This window comes from Dipodomys ordii, unplaced genomic scaffold, assembly GCF_000151885.1.
Source record: "Dipodomys ordii isolate 6190 unplaced genomic scaffold, Dord_2.0 Scaffold95, whole genome shotgun sequence".
NCBI classification, from domain to species: domain Eukaryota; kingdom Metazoa; phylum Chordata; class Mammalia; order Rodentia; family Heteromyidae; genus Dipodomys; species Dipodomys ordii.
The window spans coordinates 3,166,230-3,185,676 of record NW_012267311.1 but is presented as its reverse complement, the minus strand read 5'-3'; the positions used below and the strand labels follow the sequence as shown (position 1 = coordinate 3,185,676).

The 19,447-nt window shown below is 37.9% G+C and overlaps 1 protein-coding gene across 1 annotated transcript in view; it reads left to right on the top strand.

Annotated features, from left to right (window-relative positions):
* The window catches only part of Kif24 (kinesin family member 24), a 56,711-nt gene that overhangs the window by 14,784 nt on the left and 22,480 nt on the right, over window positions 1-19,447 (top strand). Inside the window, exons 2-4 of the mRNA XM_013026616.1 lie at window positions 7,918-8,557; window positions 10,832-11,015; window positions 17,615-17,712. Of these exons, the coding sequence (XP_012882070.1) occupies window positions 7,944-8,557; window positions 10,832-11,015; window positions 17,615-17,712 (896 nt within the window). The 5' untranslated portion in view covers window positions 7,918-7,943. The remainder of the gene's footprint in view (window positions 1-7,917; window positions 8,558-10,831; window positions 11,016-17,614; window positions 17,713-19,447) is intronic.

The window sequence follows — 19,447 nt, the reverse complement described above, 5'->3', positions numbered from 1 at the left end:
GGCCTGAACTCTGGGCCTGGGCGCTGTCCCTCAGCTCTTCAGCTCAAGGCTAGTGCTCTACCACTTGAGCCACAGCGCCACTTCCGGCTTTTTTCTTTTGCTTATGTGGTGCTGGGAATCGAACCCAGGGCCTCAGGCATGCAAGGCAAGCACTCTACCACTGAGCCACCTTCCCAGCCCGGCATACCTCATTTTAATAGGTAGAAGGAACAGGGTACATTTGAAACAAAAGTACTACTATTTTTTATTTTTATTTATTACTATTATTACTTATATGTATGTGTTTATATGTGCATCTGTACTGAGGCTTGAAATCCCTTAGCTTTTTTGCTTGAGGCTGGCAGTCTACCACTTGAGTTACAGATCCACTTCTGCTTTTTGGTGTTTAATTGGAGATAAGAATCTTTCGGAATTTTCTGCCCAGACAGTCTTCAAACTGTAATCCTCAGATCTCAGCCCCTTAGTAGCTAGGATTATAGATATAAGCTTCCAGTGTCTGGTGACTATTATTTGTTTTTAAGAGGTCAGCATTTAAAAGGCATTGGAGGCTGGGTGTGGTGTTGCAGTTCATGCCTTTAATCTTAGCAACTGGATACTCAGAGACTAGGAGGCTCTCAATTGAAGGCCAGCCCAGACAAAACTGATAGCCAATTTCAAGCAGTAGAATTCAGACATACTGGTATGAGCCTGTCATCACAGCTTTGTAAGAGGCAAAAGTACGAGAATCATGGCTTGGGCTAGTCCTGGCATAAACACCAAACCCTACTCAGAAAATCAAAGCAAAAAGGTCTGGGGGTGTGGCTCAAATATTAGATTACCTTCCTAGCGAAACACAAGGCCTTGTGTTCAAATCTAGTGAATAGCTTAAGTATATTGTATTTCCTCCAAAGTTACTTACTCATAGCTCCTTGATTATCTTTATTTTCCTGCCTTCAACTCTGTTTCTCTTAAAAAATGAAAAAAAAATTTTTCAATAGGTAATTAAATTTTGAAAACTTTGAACAATAAAACTATTTTTAAGCCAGGCACCGGTGGCTCATGTTTGTAATCCTAGCTATTCAGAAGGATGAGGTCTGAGGATCACAGTTCAAAGCCAGCCCATCTGTGAAACTCTTATCTCTGATAAACCACCAGAAAACCAGAAGTGGCACTGTGGCTCAAGTGGTAGAGCCTCACCTTGAGCTGAAGAGCTGAGGAACAGCACCCAGACCCAGAGTTCAAGCCGCATGACCGGACTCTCCCCCCCCCCCAAAAAAAAAAAACAAAAGAGCCGTTGGTGTTGAATCAATTTAGGCAATGTTGCTAGGAATAATGATAAAAGGGAAATTTGACAAATTTTTAAGAGATTAAATTCCTTGACGTTTATTAGATTTAGGTTTAGAAAATAGAAGAGCAGACTTCTTTCAGGAGATAATAAGTTCTGTTATTGACAGATAGTTCAGATGTTAAATCATGGTGACTTTGTGTGCGTGTGTGAATCCTGGAGCTTGACCTCAGGGCCTGGGTCCTGTCCCTCAGCTTTTGGGCTCAAGGCTAGTGCTGTATCACTTGATCACTTGTATCACAACTCTATTTCTGGCTTTTTGGTGGCTAAGTGGATATAAGTGTTTCATTGACTTTTCTGACCACACTAGCTTTGAACCTCAAGCTTACAAATCAGCCTCCTGAGTAGCTAGAATTACAGACAGGAGCCACCAGTTCCCAACTTCATGATGACATTTTAATTATAACCCTTGTTATCTCACATGCCTGTGAGATTGTGTATTTTACTGTGAGTCTTTGAAGTTATTCACCTATTTATGTTGCAATTTGTTAGCTAAAATTAGTGACATAGACTGAGGTAGTCAATATAAGGATATTGATTCACTTTCTAAATCAGGTAGTTTTGAATAAGTTTATGCCTCAGTTCATTTGTTAAAAGAAGATTATACTTATTATCTATCATAAAATAATTAAATGGTAAGATTAATTGGGAGTACTGTTACTTATATATTAATAATTTAGGCCAAGCACCAGTGACTCACACTTACACTCCTAGCTACTCAGGAGGCTGAGATCCAGAGGACTATGGTTTGAAGCTAGCCCAGACAGAAGAGTTTTCAAGACTCCATCTCCAGAATAACCAGCAAAAAGCAGGGCTGGAAACATAGCTCAGGTGGTAAAGTATCAGCTGAGCAAGCAAGCCAAGGAGCTCAAGTCTCTTGAGTTCCAACCTCAATACTAGCAAAAAAATTATTAGATAACAGTGGTTAGAATTACATTTTTTAAATTATTTACTGTTTTCTCAATGTTTTCCCTTTTAGAAATAATTCTTGGTGGCAACTTGTTTCCAAGGGGGTACAACCCTGACTCAAAGAATTTATAAAGAATTTATTAAAATTTTATAATAATTATTTTTTCCAGATAGACACAAGATATAATTAGTTGAAAGTATTTTATGACTGCATAGTGGCAAACATCTGCAAGTGACAACTTCCTGAGGTTTGGATTAGACCAAGATTTTAAAAATAAACTACTGAAGTTAAACCTAACATTGGTTGCCACCTGTTTCTAGGAATTCTTTCAAAATTAAACTTGAACATTTAGAGAGTAGTAATATTTGCACTGTTTTAAGATAACTGGGTTCAACAATTTTGTGTGTGTATTTTTAGGTGATTGTGCCCAGGCTTTTCATAATAAACCTATTATGAGCCTCTTGAAAGGAATTGCAGTAATTGCATTAGTTAAGTATTAGCTACTTACCCACGAATGAATTTGAAACTATTATTTTCAGTTTCAAAGAGAAGCAATCTTTTCAAACTATTTTTAAAAAATATGTGAATAACACAGACTGATATCCCCCAATCTGCACCTTAAGAATTCCATTAAGAACCATATATTCTAATTCCTTTCAGCTGTTGTTTTAAACAGTTGTCTGTGGTCATCTGTCTTCAGTTGAGATCAGTAGTCTATAGATAGAATAACCCCTGAAGTTTTAAATAATATCATGTATAGAGAAAGTGTATTGAATTTTCAACTTTTAATCTGCCTCTGATATTACTGAATTTCTCGAGCTCTTTAGGAATCAAATGCCTAATGTGGGGTACAGAAACATTTTTATGAAAATTGATCGAGAATATTAGATTTATATTGTATCTGGGTTATTGTTGTTTGGTTTGGGGAGGGTTATTTATCACGGTTTCACTTTGTAACAAAGGCTGGTTTCAATCTCATCATGCTCCTGTTTCAGTCTCTCAGAGTACTGGGATTACTGGAGTATTCCACCCTACACGGCTTATTGTGTCTGTTTCTGGTGGTTTAGTGCACCCAGTGGCTTTGGGGGTAGTCCCTTAAAAGTCATTTATGCCATTATGCCAGGCATTTGGGAAGCAGAAACAGGTTTAAACTTTACATTTTAATTTTAAATTAAAAAACTTTAAATTGTAGTCACTGTTCCCTTCTAGTTTATCTAATACTCTAATATTTTTATTTTTTGCTTGAAGAATCTAAAAATGTATTATGCATTTTTAAAATTATTATTATTATTTTGTCGGTTCTGGGGCTTGAACTCAGGGCCTGGGCACTGTCCTTGAGCTTCCTTTGTTCAAGGCTGGTTATGACTCTACCACATGAGCCAAAGTACCACTTTGGGCTTTTTCTGTTTATGTGGTATGGAAGAATCTAACCCAAGGGCTTTATGCATGCCAAGCCATATTCCCAGCCTATTATTTTTTTAGGTACCTGGAACTCAGTTCCAGGCTGGCTTTGAAACTCAGTTCCTGGGCTTTGAACTACAATCCTCAGATCTCAAGCCTCCTGTATAGTGAGGATTATAGATGTAAGCTACGGGCACTGGACTTAATTTTGTTTTTGATAACTATAGAGTTTTATGTTTTAGGGGAAGGGATCTGCACTTTAAGATGCATCTCAAATTTAATGGTAGATTTTTTTCTGAGTGATGAAAATGTTCTAAGATTAGATTGTGGTAATTGATGGTTTCTCATCTCTGTGAATGTACTAAAAATTACAGAATTGTATGCTTTAGATGGGTGTTTTATAACATGAATTATATCTCAATGAAGTTGTTAAAAGTAATGATATATTAGAAGCCTATTTTCTTTATGATAATTTAAGTATTTGGGATGTTGTATGAATTAAACTAAAAAATTTTAATGCCTTAGAACTTGGGCTCTTTACTCTAAGTTTTGTGATTGTTAAAAAAATTTATAGATCTTGTAGTTAGGAGTTTATTCTTTTTTATTGTACTGGAAAAGTGATCTACTACTGGAGTGCTTTTTGTTTGTTTGTTTTTTCAGGTAGGAAAAGAAGTTTATTTACCAGACTGCAGCCACTCCCCACCCCCACCTCCTCCCGCCCCAGCCACGCATGGTGGAGAAGCACGGCTGAAAAGGAAAGGGTGGGGGCGCCTACCTCTGGGCCAGGACTTACCTAGGCCAGGGACAGGAAGAGTATGGCCAGGTCGGGGAAAGGTGTGGTCACATTGGATCTGGATGTGACCTCAGGATCTGGGACCCTCCTAAGGTCAGATGAAAGGCATGTGACCAGAAATGGCCCAGGTTGTAACCTAGCAGGAGGGGAAGGTGACTGCTTCCAGGTCTGTCAGTTACCTAGGTAAGAGATACTGGGTAGAAATTTAGCTAAGTGAATGGAGGTGTCCCTGTTCAGACCTTACATTCCAGCCTTTTGATAATTATGAAAAAGGGCGAAGAGGGGCTGGGAAGGTGGCTCAGTGGTAGAACGCTTGCCTTGCATGCCTGAAGCCCTGGGTTCGATTTCTTAGCACCACATAAGCAAAAAGAAAAAAGCCAGTGGTGCTGTGGCTCAAGCGGTAGAGTGCTAGCCTTGAGCTGAAGAGCTGAGGAACAGAGTTCAGGCCCCATGACCGGACCCCAAAAAAAAGGGGGGGCGAAGATTCTCTCTGGCTACTTCCTGCTTGCAAGGGGCGTCGAGAGTAGGTGTAAAAGCCTGAGATGCGGTCCCCTCTGGGAGAAGGCAGCAGGCAGCAGCTATCACTTCGGCGTTGAGTCCTTAGATGAAGTCTGGAGGAGGCAAGTCTCTTGGATGATGTCTGGAGAAGTCTCATGAGGCATTGACAGACTGAAAAAAAATACTAGAGAGCAAATAAATGGCAAGAGGAAGGACTTGAGGCTGAAAAGGTTGATAGAAATGTCTCTAGCTACTTCTGACATCTGGCAACTAGGCAGAGGGGAAGTCAGGTAACAAAGGCAAGAATGCAAATTCCTGTCCAGTTAATAGGTAGAAAGGTATGGACATTAGATGGGCAGGCTTACTTCTATTGACCTCTTGGCCCTGGTTAATTTTGAAAGGGCATGTTGACTAAGCTGCCTGGCCATCTTGGGTCAGCTTAGCTGAGGCAATTCTTTGCCTTAGCCTCCTGAGTAGCTAGAACTAAAGCAGGTATCACTGTGTCCAACTTTATGTATGTGCCTGCCTGGGGCTTAAACTCAGGGCCTAGGAACTGTCCCTGAGGTTTTTTTGGTTTTTGGTTTTTTGTTTTTTTTTTTTTTGCTCAAGGCTTGCTCTGTATTACTTGAGCCACAGCTCCCTTTCCAGCTTTTTGGTGGTTAATTGAAGCTAAGAATCTCATGGACTTTCCTGTTTGGGATTGCTTCAAACCATGATTGTCAGGTCTCAATCTCCTGAATATCTAGGATTACAGATGTAAGCCACTGGTGCTGAGTTCAATTTATTTTGATTTGCTTTGTTGCTTTTTTTTTTGGGGGGGGGGGTCCGGTCATGGGGCCTGAACTCTAGACCTGGCACTGTCCTTCCTCTCAAGGCTAGTGCTCTTGAGCCACATCACCACTTCCGGCTTTTTTCTTTTTGCTTATGTGGTGCTGAGGAATCGAACCCAGGGCCTCAGGCATGCAAGGCAAGCACTTTGGAGGCTGGGTGTGGTGTTGCAGTTCATGCCTTTAATCTTAGCAACTGGATACTCAGAGACTAGGAGGCTCTCAATTGAAGGCCAGCCCAGACAAAACTGATAGCCAATTTCAAGCAGTAGAATTCAGACATACTGGTATGAGCCTGTCATCACAGCTTTGTAAGAGGCAAAAGTACGAGAATCATGGCTTGGGCTAGTCCTGGCATAAACACCAAACCCTACTCAGAAAATCAAAGCAAAAAGGTCTGGGGGTGTGGCTCAAATATTAGATTACCTTCCTAGCGAAACACAAGCCTTGTGTTCAAATCTAGTGAATAGCTTAAGTATATTGTATTTCCTCCAAAGTTACTTACTCATAGCTCCTTGATTATCTTTATTTTCCTGCCTTCAACTCTGTTTCTCTTAAAAAATGAAAAAAAAATTTTTCAATAGGTAATTAAATTTTGAAAACTTTGAACAATAAAACTATTTTTAAGCCAGGCACCGGTGGCTCATGTTTGTAATCCTAGCTATTCAGAAGGATGAGGTCTGAGGATCACAGTTCAAAGCCAGCCCATCTGTGAAACTTTTATTTTTGATAAACCACCAGAAAACCAGAAGTGGCACTGTGGCTCAAGTGGTAGAGCCTCACCTTGAGCTGAAGAGCTGAGGAACAGCACCCAGACCCAGAGTTCAAGCCCCACGACTGATACCCCCGCCACCAAAAAAAAAAAAAAAAAAAAACCCACGTTTTAAAAAGTTTTTTAAAAACATTCTTATGAACTTGAATTTGACTAACAGTGATAGTAGAGAATTACCCCAGGGTTCTGACTTTAGTAATAGACCAATATTTTATGATATTACCACTTCATCTGTTGTTATTTAGTTAAATATCTTCAATTAAGTTGTTAAGCACTTTAATGTACAACCATTTAAAACTTTGACTATAGTATTAATTTCTGAGGTAAATTAATTGATTCAGATTCGGTATAGTAGATATGGATGACTACCTTTTAGAATGAAATGGAATACTGACTTAGTCCATTCTGAATTGATGTTTTTAATTCTGCTTAATTAACTTTTGCCAGTGTTTAGCAGCTCCCAATGTGAAAAAAAAAAAAAAAAAAAAAACCCACGTTTTAAAAAGTTTTTTAAAAACATTCTTATGAACTTGAATTTGACTAACAGTGATAGTAGAGAATTACCCCAGGGTTCTGACTTTAGTAATAGACCAATATTTTATGATATTACCACTTCATCTGTTGTTATTTAGTTAAATATCTTCAATTAAGTTGTTAAGCACTTTAATGTACAACCATTTAAAACTTTGACTATAGTATTAATTTCTGAGGTAAATTAATTGATTCAGATTCGGTATAGTAGATATGGATGACTACCTTTTAGAATGAAATGGAATACTGACTTAGTCCATTCTGAATTGATGTTTTTAATTCTGCTTAATTAACTTTTGCCAGTGTTTAGCAGCTCCCAATGTGATTTCCTCCAAGTGGTATTAGTTTCTAATCCTTTCTGGTCTGCTATTTTATTCTGCTTTCTATTCTGAAACAGTTCTTAACCTTTGTTCATTAATCATGGGAAACAGTTGTGCGACATGCCTTGACATTAAGTTGAACATCTAAAATTAGTCCTTCTACAATCAGTGGTTGAGAACAAAGCTTCAATAGTATATAGCATTTGTTAAGTAGACATTGCAAGGTTAGAAGGAACTCCCAAGAAATAAGTAAGTGTTTTATGTTATGTGTATGTCCATATACCTGTCTATATAATTAAGAAATCACTTCTTACTAAGAAGTAGATGAACAAATAACATGCTATTACAAGTTCTTCATATGCTATATAAAACATTTTTGCTTATCTGCTATGATGTTTAATAAAGTATTTAAGAAGAAAAAATATATTGAAAACTTTTCTGTATTTTTCCTCATGTTCTTTCATGTTTTAGTTCTTTAAAGGAATAATTATATATTGTACATGCTCTATTTTAAGGGAATTCTTTTTTTTTCTCTCTTCAGCATTTTATAAAAACTTATTCACAAAAATGGCATCCTGGTTGTATGAATGTCTTTGTGAAGCTGAACTTGGACAGTATTATCCTCATTTTACTGCCCTTGGTCTTCAGAAAATAGATGAATTAGCCAAAGTTACAATGAAAGACTACTCCAAATTGGGAGTCCATAACATGAATGACCGCAAACGTCTCTTCCAACTTATCAAAATCATTAAGATTATGCAGGAGGAAGATAAAGCTGACAGTAGTCCAGAGCCTCCTCTTCAGACAAGCAACCTGTGTATCAAGCCTCAGGAATTGAGACCTGGCCCTAGAAGACAGTTGCATTTTGATTCTCCTGATGACGACAAAGACAGAACTGCTAGCAGTGCAGTGAACAATTTATCAGATTTCTCTGCAAATGAGCAGAAGTCCGCTTACCTGAAAGTGCCAGAACACATGTTGCCACATGATTCCCATTCCCATTCAGAAACAAGAGCTCTCAATGCCATGGCTGCTGATTCTTATGTGCAGATAGAAACTAACACTTCTGTCTTTTCATCACATCACTTCTCTCCAATACTAGGAAACTGTGATTTTCCCATTATTCAAAGAGTCTCTCATGTTTCAGGGTATAACTATGGAATTCCTCATTCTTGTATCAGGTAATTTTTTATACTTTCTTCACTGTTTGTTTGAGGGAAAAGTAGCTTTGGGCAGGGGCAGGCATATTTTTCACTATCTGAGAAAAGCAGCTACTTATTTACAGTAAATGATTATAATCTAAAAGTGATAGTAACCGCTTTAACAGCTGTTTGGATCAATAACAGAAATACCTGGATGAGGATAAATTAATGAAGAATTAGAACTTTCCGAATGGGAAAAAGATTATATTGTTCATGTACATCAAGCAGCCGCTACTAGGCAGAATCTGCTATTTTTCCTATAGCCTACTTATATCTTATTTTTTGTTATTTATTACAGCATTACATGCTATTGCTAGAATATTCATGAAAGTCATACATGATCTTCTACATTAGACCAAAAAAATAAATAAGGGATCTTCTTTTTTCTTTCTTTGTCTGTTGTGGGACTTGAACACAAGGCCTGCTACTGTACCTGCGCTCTTTTGCTCAAGGCTTTCAGTTTTCTAGTCGTTAATTGGAGATATGAGTCTCACAGACTTTCCTGTCCAGGCTAGCTTTGAATATTGATCCTCAGATCTCAGCCTCCTGAGTAGCTAGGATTACAGGCGTGAGCTACAAGCGCCCAGCTAAGCATAGGATTTTCCTAGAGCTATTAGATACATTGAAACTCACCAGAAGACTTACAACTTATTTAAAAACAAAGAAGGTAGTTAAGCTGGGCACCGGTGGCTCCTAGTGAATAGCTTAACTATATTACTATATTGTATTTCCTCCAAAGTTATTTACTCATATGAATTCTATCCGACAACCTACCCCCTCCCCAAGCCCCCAAGTTGTCATTTTTGGGTTCCTTAATTTTTTTTTTTGTTGGTCATGGGCCTGAACGCTGGGCCTGGGTGCTGTCCCTCAGCTCTTCAGCTCAAGGCTAGCGCCCTACCACTTGAGCCACTACACCACTTCTGGCTTTTTCTGCTTATTGAACCCAGGGCCTCATGCATGCAAGGCAAGCACTCTACCACTGAGCCACCTTCCTAACCCCACATTGATTTAAAAAGGAGAAAAAGTTAAGTTGGGGACAAGATCAATCATAAAATTATCTTTAATTTTTTTTTTACACAACTGGATATTGAACTCAGGGTCTCATGTTTACTAGGCTCATGCTCTACCATAATAGTCACATTTCTAGCCCCTTTTGCATTGCTTGTTTTCAAGGTAGAGTCTCACTTTATGTTGGGCAGGACTGGGCTGCATCATTCCTATTTGTGCTTCTCCTGTTAGAGTAGATGACAAGTGTGTACTCCGTGGTTGAGGTAAACTCTCTCAAACTTCTTTTTGCTTTGGCTGGCCTCAGACTTCAACCCCTGATCTCCACCTCTCAAGTAGCTAGTATTACAGGCTTGAGCCACTGCACCTAACTACAGGTATAAAATTGTCTTAGAACAGTGGCTTATGCCTGCAATCCCAGCTAATTAGATGACAGAGATCCTGCTTCAAGGATCAACCTGCTTTGAAAATAAGAAAGAAAAATTTAAAAACCCAAGCCAGTCATGGTGGTATATGCCTCTGATCCTAGCTGTTTGGGAGAAACAGGTAGAAGAATCATGGCCCAAGGCTGGCTTTGGGCAAAATGGAGACCCTATCTGAGGCATGGCTCAAGTTGAGTGCCTGCCCTAGCAAGCACAAGGCTCTGAGTTCAAACTCCAGCACTGCCATAAAAGATGGGAAAAAGAAATATATGATTGTATTCTAACAAATGAATAAATACATACCAGAGTGGTGCAAAGAGAAGTAATGGAACAGGACACAGGGAAGGGTAGAATATGTCAAGAACTAGAGGAAAAGCACATTGAAACCTACTGCCTGATTCAAGGTGCTTATTAGTAAGCTACAGTAGGATAAAAAGAATTTCAATTCGTGGTCAAAAAATGAGAATCATTCAAGAAAAATTAGATTGAAAGAGATGCAGGTTTGGGTTTTGTAAAGGCCTTAGAGCATATTGCATTAGACTTTGAGAACCAGACTGAATTTTGGGGATAGTAAGAGCATACATCACTAGAAACCACTCTTAGATCAAAAGGTTGTGTTTGTTTCTGTTTGTTTTATTTTTCAGGGCAAGGGCTGGGCTTATGTGTGGATTTGGATTACTAATAAAATAATTTTCTCATTGCTGACATTTTAATATGCAATTTAAAAAATTATACTTTGCATAGAATACAATGTTCTGATACTTGACTGCTTAAAAAACCTTATTCTCTTATTAAAAATTAAAATCTTCTTACAAACATGTATCAGACAGAACACCTCAGAGAATTCTTGGACCGAGATGGAGAAAATCAGAGTTTGTGTTCGAAAACGCCCTCTGGGTATAAGGGAGGTTCGTCGTGGAGAAATTAATATTATTACTGTAGAAGACAAAGAAACACTACTTGTGCATGAGAAGAAAGAAGCAGTTGACCTCACACAATATATTCTTCAGGTACAATGTTTTCTTTTTTGGTTTGGAATTAATATTCTCAAGTATGTCCATTTTTTTGCTTTTTATTTGAGTGGTAGTATACATATTCTAAAATCCACTTTATGTTTTGAGTGTTTATATTAATTCCTAATATGGCATTGTATTAAATTATTAATACCTTGAGCCTTTGTTTGTAAAAAAATGCAGTGCAGTGGAATATACAAAATCTTCTCCATAACACATATAATACATTCACTTAGCATGCTTTATTTTTTTAATTTATTTTTTTTTTGGGGGGGGTCCGGTCATGGGGCCTGAACTCTAGGCTTGGGGGCTGTCCCTCAGCTCTTCAGCTCAAGGCTAGTGCTCTACCACTTGAGCCACAGCGCCACTTCTGGCTTTTTTTTTCTCTTTGCTTTTATGGGGTGCTGAGGAATCGAACCCAGGGCCTCATACATGCAAGACAAGCGCTTTACCATTGAGCCACCTTCCCAGCCCCTATTTAGCATTTTTTATATGAATATAATTACACATATTCAGCAGAAGGGGAGGGTGGGAGGATAAAAAAATTCAAATAAGTAGTTGTAGACAGAATCAGTTGCCAAACCTGTGCCCCAGAGTGATGATACATAGTTGTTCTTCATTTTTGCCTACATTTCAAATTGTGAACTCACTCTGCTGACCATGAGTCCTTTTCAGACCTTTCAGAGAGTAGCTGCGTAGCTCAAGCTGGCTTTAAACTCATTTTTCTGCCTTAGCCTCTTGAGTGCTGGGATTAGAAGGGTGACTACTATGCTTAGCTCTTGAGTATGGTTTGTGTTTAATGTTGAGCAATATCTTTTTGAGCAACAAAACACCAGATTGCCTTCCAATTGTTTATGTTGATTCTGAACTGTATTGACCTTAAATGTAATTGGTGGAAATTGGGCTCTGATTAGGCCATTTTGTACATATAGAGTAAATATAGAGATATATTTTGACATCTAACATATAAGGGTTTAAAAAAAAACTGGCTCAGGCTAAAAATGTTTACTCCTGCTAAAATGATTATGAGAATCAGTCTGGTATTGAAAATAATTTATTCCAAGCTAGTAGGTGCTCTTGCAACAACTCCTTAATCTCATGGGAAGCAGCAAACTCCACAGTGGGAGAGATCATGCTAGAGACTTCTTAAGTTGTACAACAGTTGTGAATCACTTTAAACAGAGGATAAATAATCCACCAGATGTTAAGTTTTTGGAATTTAGTTTCTGTTACTCTGAATCTGCCTCCTTGAAATGTTTATTTATTACCATTCTTTCATTCATTCATATGTTCTCCTCACCATCTTTATCTTTCCCTCAGTCCTTTTCCCCCTCATTCCTTCTCTCCCCCATTCTTTCATGCTTTTGCCTCAAAACCCAGTGATAGGTTAAAAAAAAAGTGTTGAGTAGCTAGCAAGCTGGCAATTCACTTTAGTCAACTGAGCTCTTTATTGGAATAAATTCCTAATGCTGCAGTCAAGAGTGTTAAAACTTTTCCCCCTCTGTCGAACTTGTATTGTTCCTTTTTTCCCTTTGGTTTACCAAAATTGGATTTCACAGAGACATTCAAAGTAATCCACCACATCTTTGTAAGGCAATAAATTACTAGACCACTGTACAACCAACCCAATCACTTTAACAGCCTCATTGATTGTTGATCAATGCACAGTCTATTAGGTTTCAGTGGGAGGTATTTATTTTGAAGATGGTCTAAATGACCAATTAGTTGTACTGCTATCTAGTTCCATGGCTACTTACTGCTATAGTAATAGCTCTATCCAATCATCATCTACCCAAGACTTTCTTAATGATGCTTCAGTCACAGTAATTCCCTCAAGGAGGCATCATCTTATCTTTTGTATTTTTCCATTATCCTCAAACACAATAACCTTACTTCTTTGTCATTTCATAGATCAATACTTATTGAATACCCATAGTTTCCATGGCATTTTCTCTGCTGTTTGAACTTTGGACCTTTGCTCTCATAGGTCAAAGTCCTTACCTGTCAATGCTATAATATGAAAATGTTAGGATTTTTTTTTCTTTTTTTTTTTTCCTTCCCTAGAAAGAAAGAAGAAAAGAGTGGTTCAGAGTAAACTTGCTGTCAAATATTGATTCTAGATTCTTTGGGTTTTATTTTAAACTTAATCAAGGATTAAAACAATGCTTTTTCTTTTCTTTCTTTTTTTCTTTTTTTGGTCTTTTCTTTTTTGGTACTAGAGATCGAATCCAGCACATTGCACTTTCTAGGCAAGTGCTTTGCCATTGAGCTACATCCCAGCTCTAAAACAATAGGTTTTTTTGAAATGGTAGGAGCCTTTTCAAATCTTGTTACTTTGCAAATATTATAATTGTTAACATTTATTATATTAATAAGTGAAAAACAAAGAACCAAAACTTTATTTTTGATCAATCTCTTCCCCACAATACTAAGAATAGAATCCAGAGACTCACAAGCTAAGAAAGCACTTTATCACTTAGCAGCACCTAGTCTATTCAGTTTCTCTCATCATTTTTCTCCTTCCCTCCCTTCTTCCTTTCCTTTTTCCCTCCCTTTTCCCTTCCTCCCTTCCTCCTTTCCTCTCTTTCTCCCTTCCTCCCTTCTTCCCTCCCTCCCTCCGTCCCTCCCTCCCTTCCCTCCTTCTCTCCTTCTTTCTTCTGCCTTAACAAAAGGCCTGTGGGTTTTAAGTTCAATGGATAAAAATGAATTCATGTTCATCACCTGAGAAGTATATTATTTGTTATTGCTTGCTTGCTTTAGTAGTACTAAAGGTTGAATTCAAGGCCTGAACTTTCGTTAGGCAAGCGCAACCCTACCACTGTATTTTATTACTTTTGAATTAGTCTTGCTACCTGCCTGGAAACAATCCTAGGCCCTATTTTAGTTTCTCATTGTAGCAATGATAAGAGGTACAAACTACCATGCCCAGCTATTGGTAAAGATGGAGGCCTCACCAACTGTTTTGCTAGGGCTGGCATCCATACTCAATCCTTCTGAACTCTGCCTCCTGAGCAGCTGGGGATATAGATATGAACCATCAAATCCAGATTACTTTCCAACTTATTAAAAAATAAAAAAAGATTATACTGCTGTATTCTGAGAAGTTAATAGGGTTATCACTGGGTAGCAAAATTAACAGACAATTTGACTTTGTGTTTATTTCTTTTCATATTTTTAATATTTTCAGCAATTTGCGATCGTTTTATATAAAAAGTAAAAACTTCTGAACAAAGTATGTTCACCTGTTTTAGAATTAAATAGTACCAAAGGATCTGAAGCAAAAGTGCTCCTTTAACCCCATCTCATCCTTGAAGGCAATCAGTGCTATCCATTCTAAGTATATCTTATCACAGGTAATAAATAAACATACGTCAGTACTTTTGTAATCTGATAAAAACTTATTTTAAAATAAAATTCAGTCAGCAAGGAAATTTTATTATATATACTGTAAAGATGAATCTTTACAGTAAAAGTTGTACTTGAAAAAGAAAATAAGAAACTATGAAACTCTGATCATATCAAGGCTAAACTAGGTGTTACTCCAACCTCGTGATAAAATATGTTCAAGTGGGGGCTGGGAAGGTGGCTCAGTGGTAGAGTGCTTACCTTGCATGCATGAGGCCCTGGGTTCGATTCCTCAGCACCACATAAGCAAAAAAGAAAAAAGCCGGAAGTGGCGCTGTGGTTCAAGTGGTAGAGTGCTAGCCTTGAGCTGAAGAGCTGAGGGACAATGCCCAGGCCCAGAGTTCAGGCCCCATGACTGGATCAAAAAAAAAAAATGTTCAAGTGTATATAATGTATCTAAAAAAAAAGCCAGCATTTAAATCCTATTGAAAAGAAAGATATTAATTCTGTTAATAAGTGCTTTGTGGGGTGCTTAATAAAGAGCTAAAGTTATTCATGAACGCTTATAAGAAAAAATTGTCTTATTCTGAGTGAAATGAAATAAAAATGTACATTCCTACATTCATTTCTGTTTTTTAAATTTTCTAGAGAAGTGGCAAATGTATCTATAACTTTTTATTTTTTGTGGTGGCATGGTAGACCAGTTAGTGCACACTTGAGTTCTACCTCCATATCTACCTATCTCTCCCTCCCTCTCTTCTTCCCGCTTTGCTCCTTCCCTCCCTTCTTCTCTTTGCCTCCTTTTGATTTCATATTTAATAATAAAAATGTATTTAATATGATCTCATTTATTATAAAAATAATTGACATATTGAGACAAATTAATTGCATTGCTTAGAGACCACATGAATTACATATAAATAATAATCACTAAAACCAGATTTTCTAATACATTTAAATTCTTATTATTGCCCTTATAAAGCCAAACCAAAGCATAATGAATCTTCATGTATTTGTAGCTCAGCTACATTTTGAGTCATTACATTTTGAGTAACATAATCACATTTTTTATAGCACTAAAAGTTCACATCTCTTTATCATTCTGCACAGATTTATTATTCTCTTACCTCCTAACTTTCAGAGACTGTCTCTACCTGATAATCTTGGCTTTATGGTCCCAGTTTCTTCTCAGATAACCTAACAAATTTCCATCCTAATGTAGTGTTATGGTACACAAAACAAGAGTTGAACCTGGAGTAGATAAATCCATAATAAACTGGCTGAAGTCTCGTTTTGTAGATCTGTCTCTATTATCTAGCTATTTGGAGTGGGTCTAGAGTGGGTCCCAAATATGACAGAAGATAGGACCTTATCACTTATTCCTTGTGTATGGACTGCAATTATGCTGTAATGCTTCCAGCCCTATCAGGCTTGAAATTATTAGGATATAGGTGGGTTGCCAATATGATAAGCCTCTAACTTATGTAAATAATTATAGCTGTTGAATTAATGCTTCCTACACTCAAATGTAATGGGCCTCCTATCTATCTCTTTTCAAATAACCATGATTTTTTTTTATTTAGAAGGCATCTTGGAACCTTTCTTTCCTCACATCTAATCAGTTGCCAAATTTTTCATCTCCGTATTTCAATTGTCCTCACCTAATTGAGACTCTTCTTTGACCTCACGTTGAATTACTAGTGTCCCTATTCCCCATCCATTCAATTGTGAGGTCAGATTAATCTTCTAGTGAAGTGGCTCAGATTATTCTTCTTCCTTTGCAAAATTCTTTACTGTCTCTTTATGAATTAACTATGAGAATTCTGTCAACCCTCTTAAGGCTGATGTCCCAAGACCTCTGTGACATAGTCCTAACTCATTATTATAAGCTGTGTCTCATTTGTCAACTAACCAAATCTAGTATTTGAACCACATTTAATTCCTGCTTTTCCTCAAACATTAAGCAATTAATTCCTCCTGCTTTTGACTCTGTTCATACTTTACCTGTGCCTTCTTCCTCTTTACCTCCCTCCCTTCTTCTCCTTTCAAATTCCTCTTCTTCCCCTATGGTAAGTCTAAGTATAATCTTTTTCCTATTATCTTTCCCAATCATAAGAAGTATTAGTTTTTCCCTGTGAATTGGATACATTTCTTCTCTTTAAATTTTTTCTTGTAGTCAATGGTCATTGGTCATTGGGCCCCCTTCAAGTGCCTAATGCAATATACATTCTACCAGCTGGGCAATAAATGTTTATGGAACTAGCTTTTTGGTGGTTAATTAGAGATAAGAGTCTCACAGACTTCTCTGCCTTGGCTGGCTTCAAACCTTGATCCTCAGATCTAGCCTCCTGAATAGCTAGGATTACAGGCATGAGCCACCAGTACCTGGAAATTTTTGCTCTTTCTTATGGGAAGTAAATTGATGAGTACAAGTGTTAGTCAACCCTAGCTAGGCATGGTGGCTCATACTTGTAATCCAAGCTAATTGTGAAAAAGAGGAGGAAGACTTGGTCTGAGACTATCTCAGGCAAAAAGTTAACTGTGTCTTATCTCAACAGAATACAGGATGTGGTATGCATGCCTGTAATCCTAGGTACTTAGAAGGTAAAGGCAAATCACTGTCCCACCCCAGACTGCCCAAGCAAAAGTTTAGGTCTGACTCTGAAAAACAAATGAATGAAGTCAGAGAGTTGGAGGCATGATTCTAGTAGTAAAGTGTTGCCCATCAAGCACAAGTCCCTGAGTTCAAACCCCAGTAATACACACATGCACACACATGCTCACACACACGCACACACACACACACACACACACACACACACCATGAGCCCATTCCTCCTCCCCAGGTCTGGGAGAGGAACTGAATTCTGTAAGGCCTATACTTGTAGATGAGGTAAGGCTAATATGTTTGAAAATCTGGGGGAATTCTAAGGGAGGATTTCCATATAGGTTATATCTTGCTGTGGCTCAAGTGGTAAAGTGCTAGCCATGAGCAAAAAAGCTCAGGGACAGCAGCAGCACCCAGACCCAGAGTTCAAGCTTTAGGAACAGCTCTCACACAAGAAAAGAGCAAAAATTGTATGCATTTTAATAGCATAGCTATAGAGATCTCAAGTAAACAAAAGCTCTATCTTTTAATAGTTAACTGAATACTTGTCTGAATTATCATAGTTACTATTGTTTAGAAATGTGTTTAAGATTTTAACGTGTTAACTAGAATAGTGGTGAAGAAAATCCCATTTATTTTTCAGCACGTTTTTTACTTTGATGAAGTCTTTGGTGAGGCTTGCACCAATTGGGATGTGTACATGAAGACTGCACACCCACTCATTCAGCATGTTTTCAGTGGGTGAGAAAAATTATTTGCTTCTTTTGCTTTTTTATTTTCTATGAACCAAATTCCTTTATAAATGTTATTATCCTTTCTTCTGTTCTTCTGAGTTAAACATGAATTTGTGTTTTGATCTAATGAATTTAAATTACACTTTAAAAAGATGCAGAGTCTCAATTTATAGATGTTGGCAAAATTCATATATTTACAGCAGCCAAGCACCAGTGACTCACACCTGTAACCCTGGCTACTCAGGTGGCTGAGATCTGAGGATCATGATTCAAAGTCAGCATGGGCAGCAAAGTCCATGAGACTCTTTAACTCCAGTTAACCAGCAAAAAAGCCTGAAGTTGGGATTCAAGTGGTAGAGCACTAGCTTTGAGTAGTCTAAGCCCTGAGTTCAAGCCCTATTACCAGCATACACACACACATAATTATATCAAAATTTCCTTTGACTCTGATGACACTATTTGCAAAGTATAAGCTGTCAAAAATTTTATCACTCTTCAAAATTCAAAGGTTAAATGGCTGTACTAGCCTGAAGTCTGATGATAGGAATTATGTATTCTGGCTACAATTTTTTCTTTGGGATACATAAGTGAATGTCACTTTTTTTTTCCCTGGTCCTGGGGCTTAAACTCAGGGCCTCCCGGGCTGTGTCTGTGAGCCTCTCTATGCTCAAGTAGTGCTCTCTCACTCGAGCCACAGTGCCATTTCTGTCTTTTTCTGAGTTTATTGGATGTAAGAGTCTCATGGACTTTCCTGCCTGGACTGGCTTCAAACTACAATCCTCAGCTCTCAGCCTCCTGAATAGCTAGATTTACAGGCATGAGCCACCGGTACCCAGCACTTATTAAATATTCATAGATATATTCTTCTTGGAAATAATTATCCATATTTAAACATTAAATGGGACAGAAAAGTACTGAAGCTATTTGTACATTTAAAATGTACCATGTACTAGAACAAAATGAAAAACATCCTGCTAGAGTTGCTAATTCCAAAGAATTTCAACTTTTCCTTCCTTCCTTCCTTCCTTCCTTCCTTCCTTCCTTCCTTCCTTCCTTCCTTCCGTTTCTCCTTTACGTTCTCCTTCCCTTCCTTCCTTCTTTCCTGCCTTCCTTCCTTCCTATATTAAGTTACTTGGTGTTGCTGAATATTGAACCTAGGGCCTAAACTACTACTTCACATACTAAGAAAGTTCTCCTTCCATTGAGCTACATTCCAACCTTAACCATTTTTTTAGTAATTTTTTTTATTTTCTTTTTTTTTTTCTGTCAGTTATGGGGCTTGAAATTGGTAATTTTTTTTTAAAGTAGAGGGATTATTTACATATACTAAGACACATATATAGTATTTAGTTTTGATTAATTTTGAGAGTCATGTATATACAAGTGACTTATACTTGAATAAGATGTACAATAAATCCATCATCCCAGAAAAATCTCTTGTGTTCCCTTTTATTAAGTCTCTATTCTACCTCACGGCCTGAAGGTCGGCCGTGGGGCTTGAACTCTGGGCCTAGGCGCTGTCCCTCAGCTCTTCAGCTCAAGGCGAATGCTCTACCACTTGAGCTACAGCACCACTTCCGGTTTTTCTGGTCGTTTATTGGAGATAGGAGTCTCAAGATCTCTCCTGCCCGGGCTGGCTTTGAACCTCGATCCTCAGATCTCAGCCTCCTGAGTAGCTAGGATTACAGGCGTGAGCCACCAGCGCCCGGCGTGTGTGTGTGTGTGTGTGTGTGTGTGTGTGT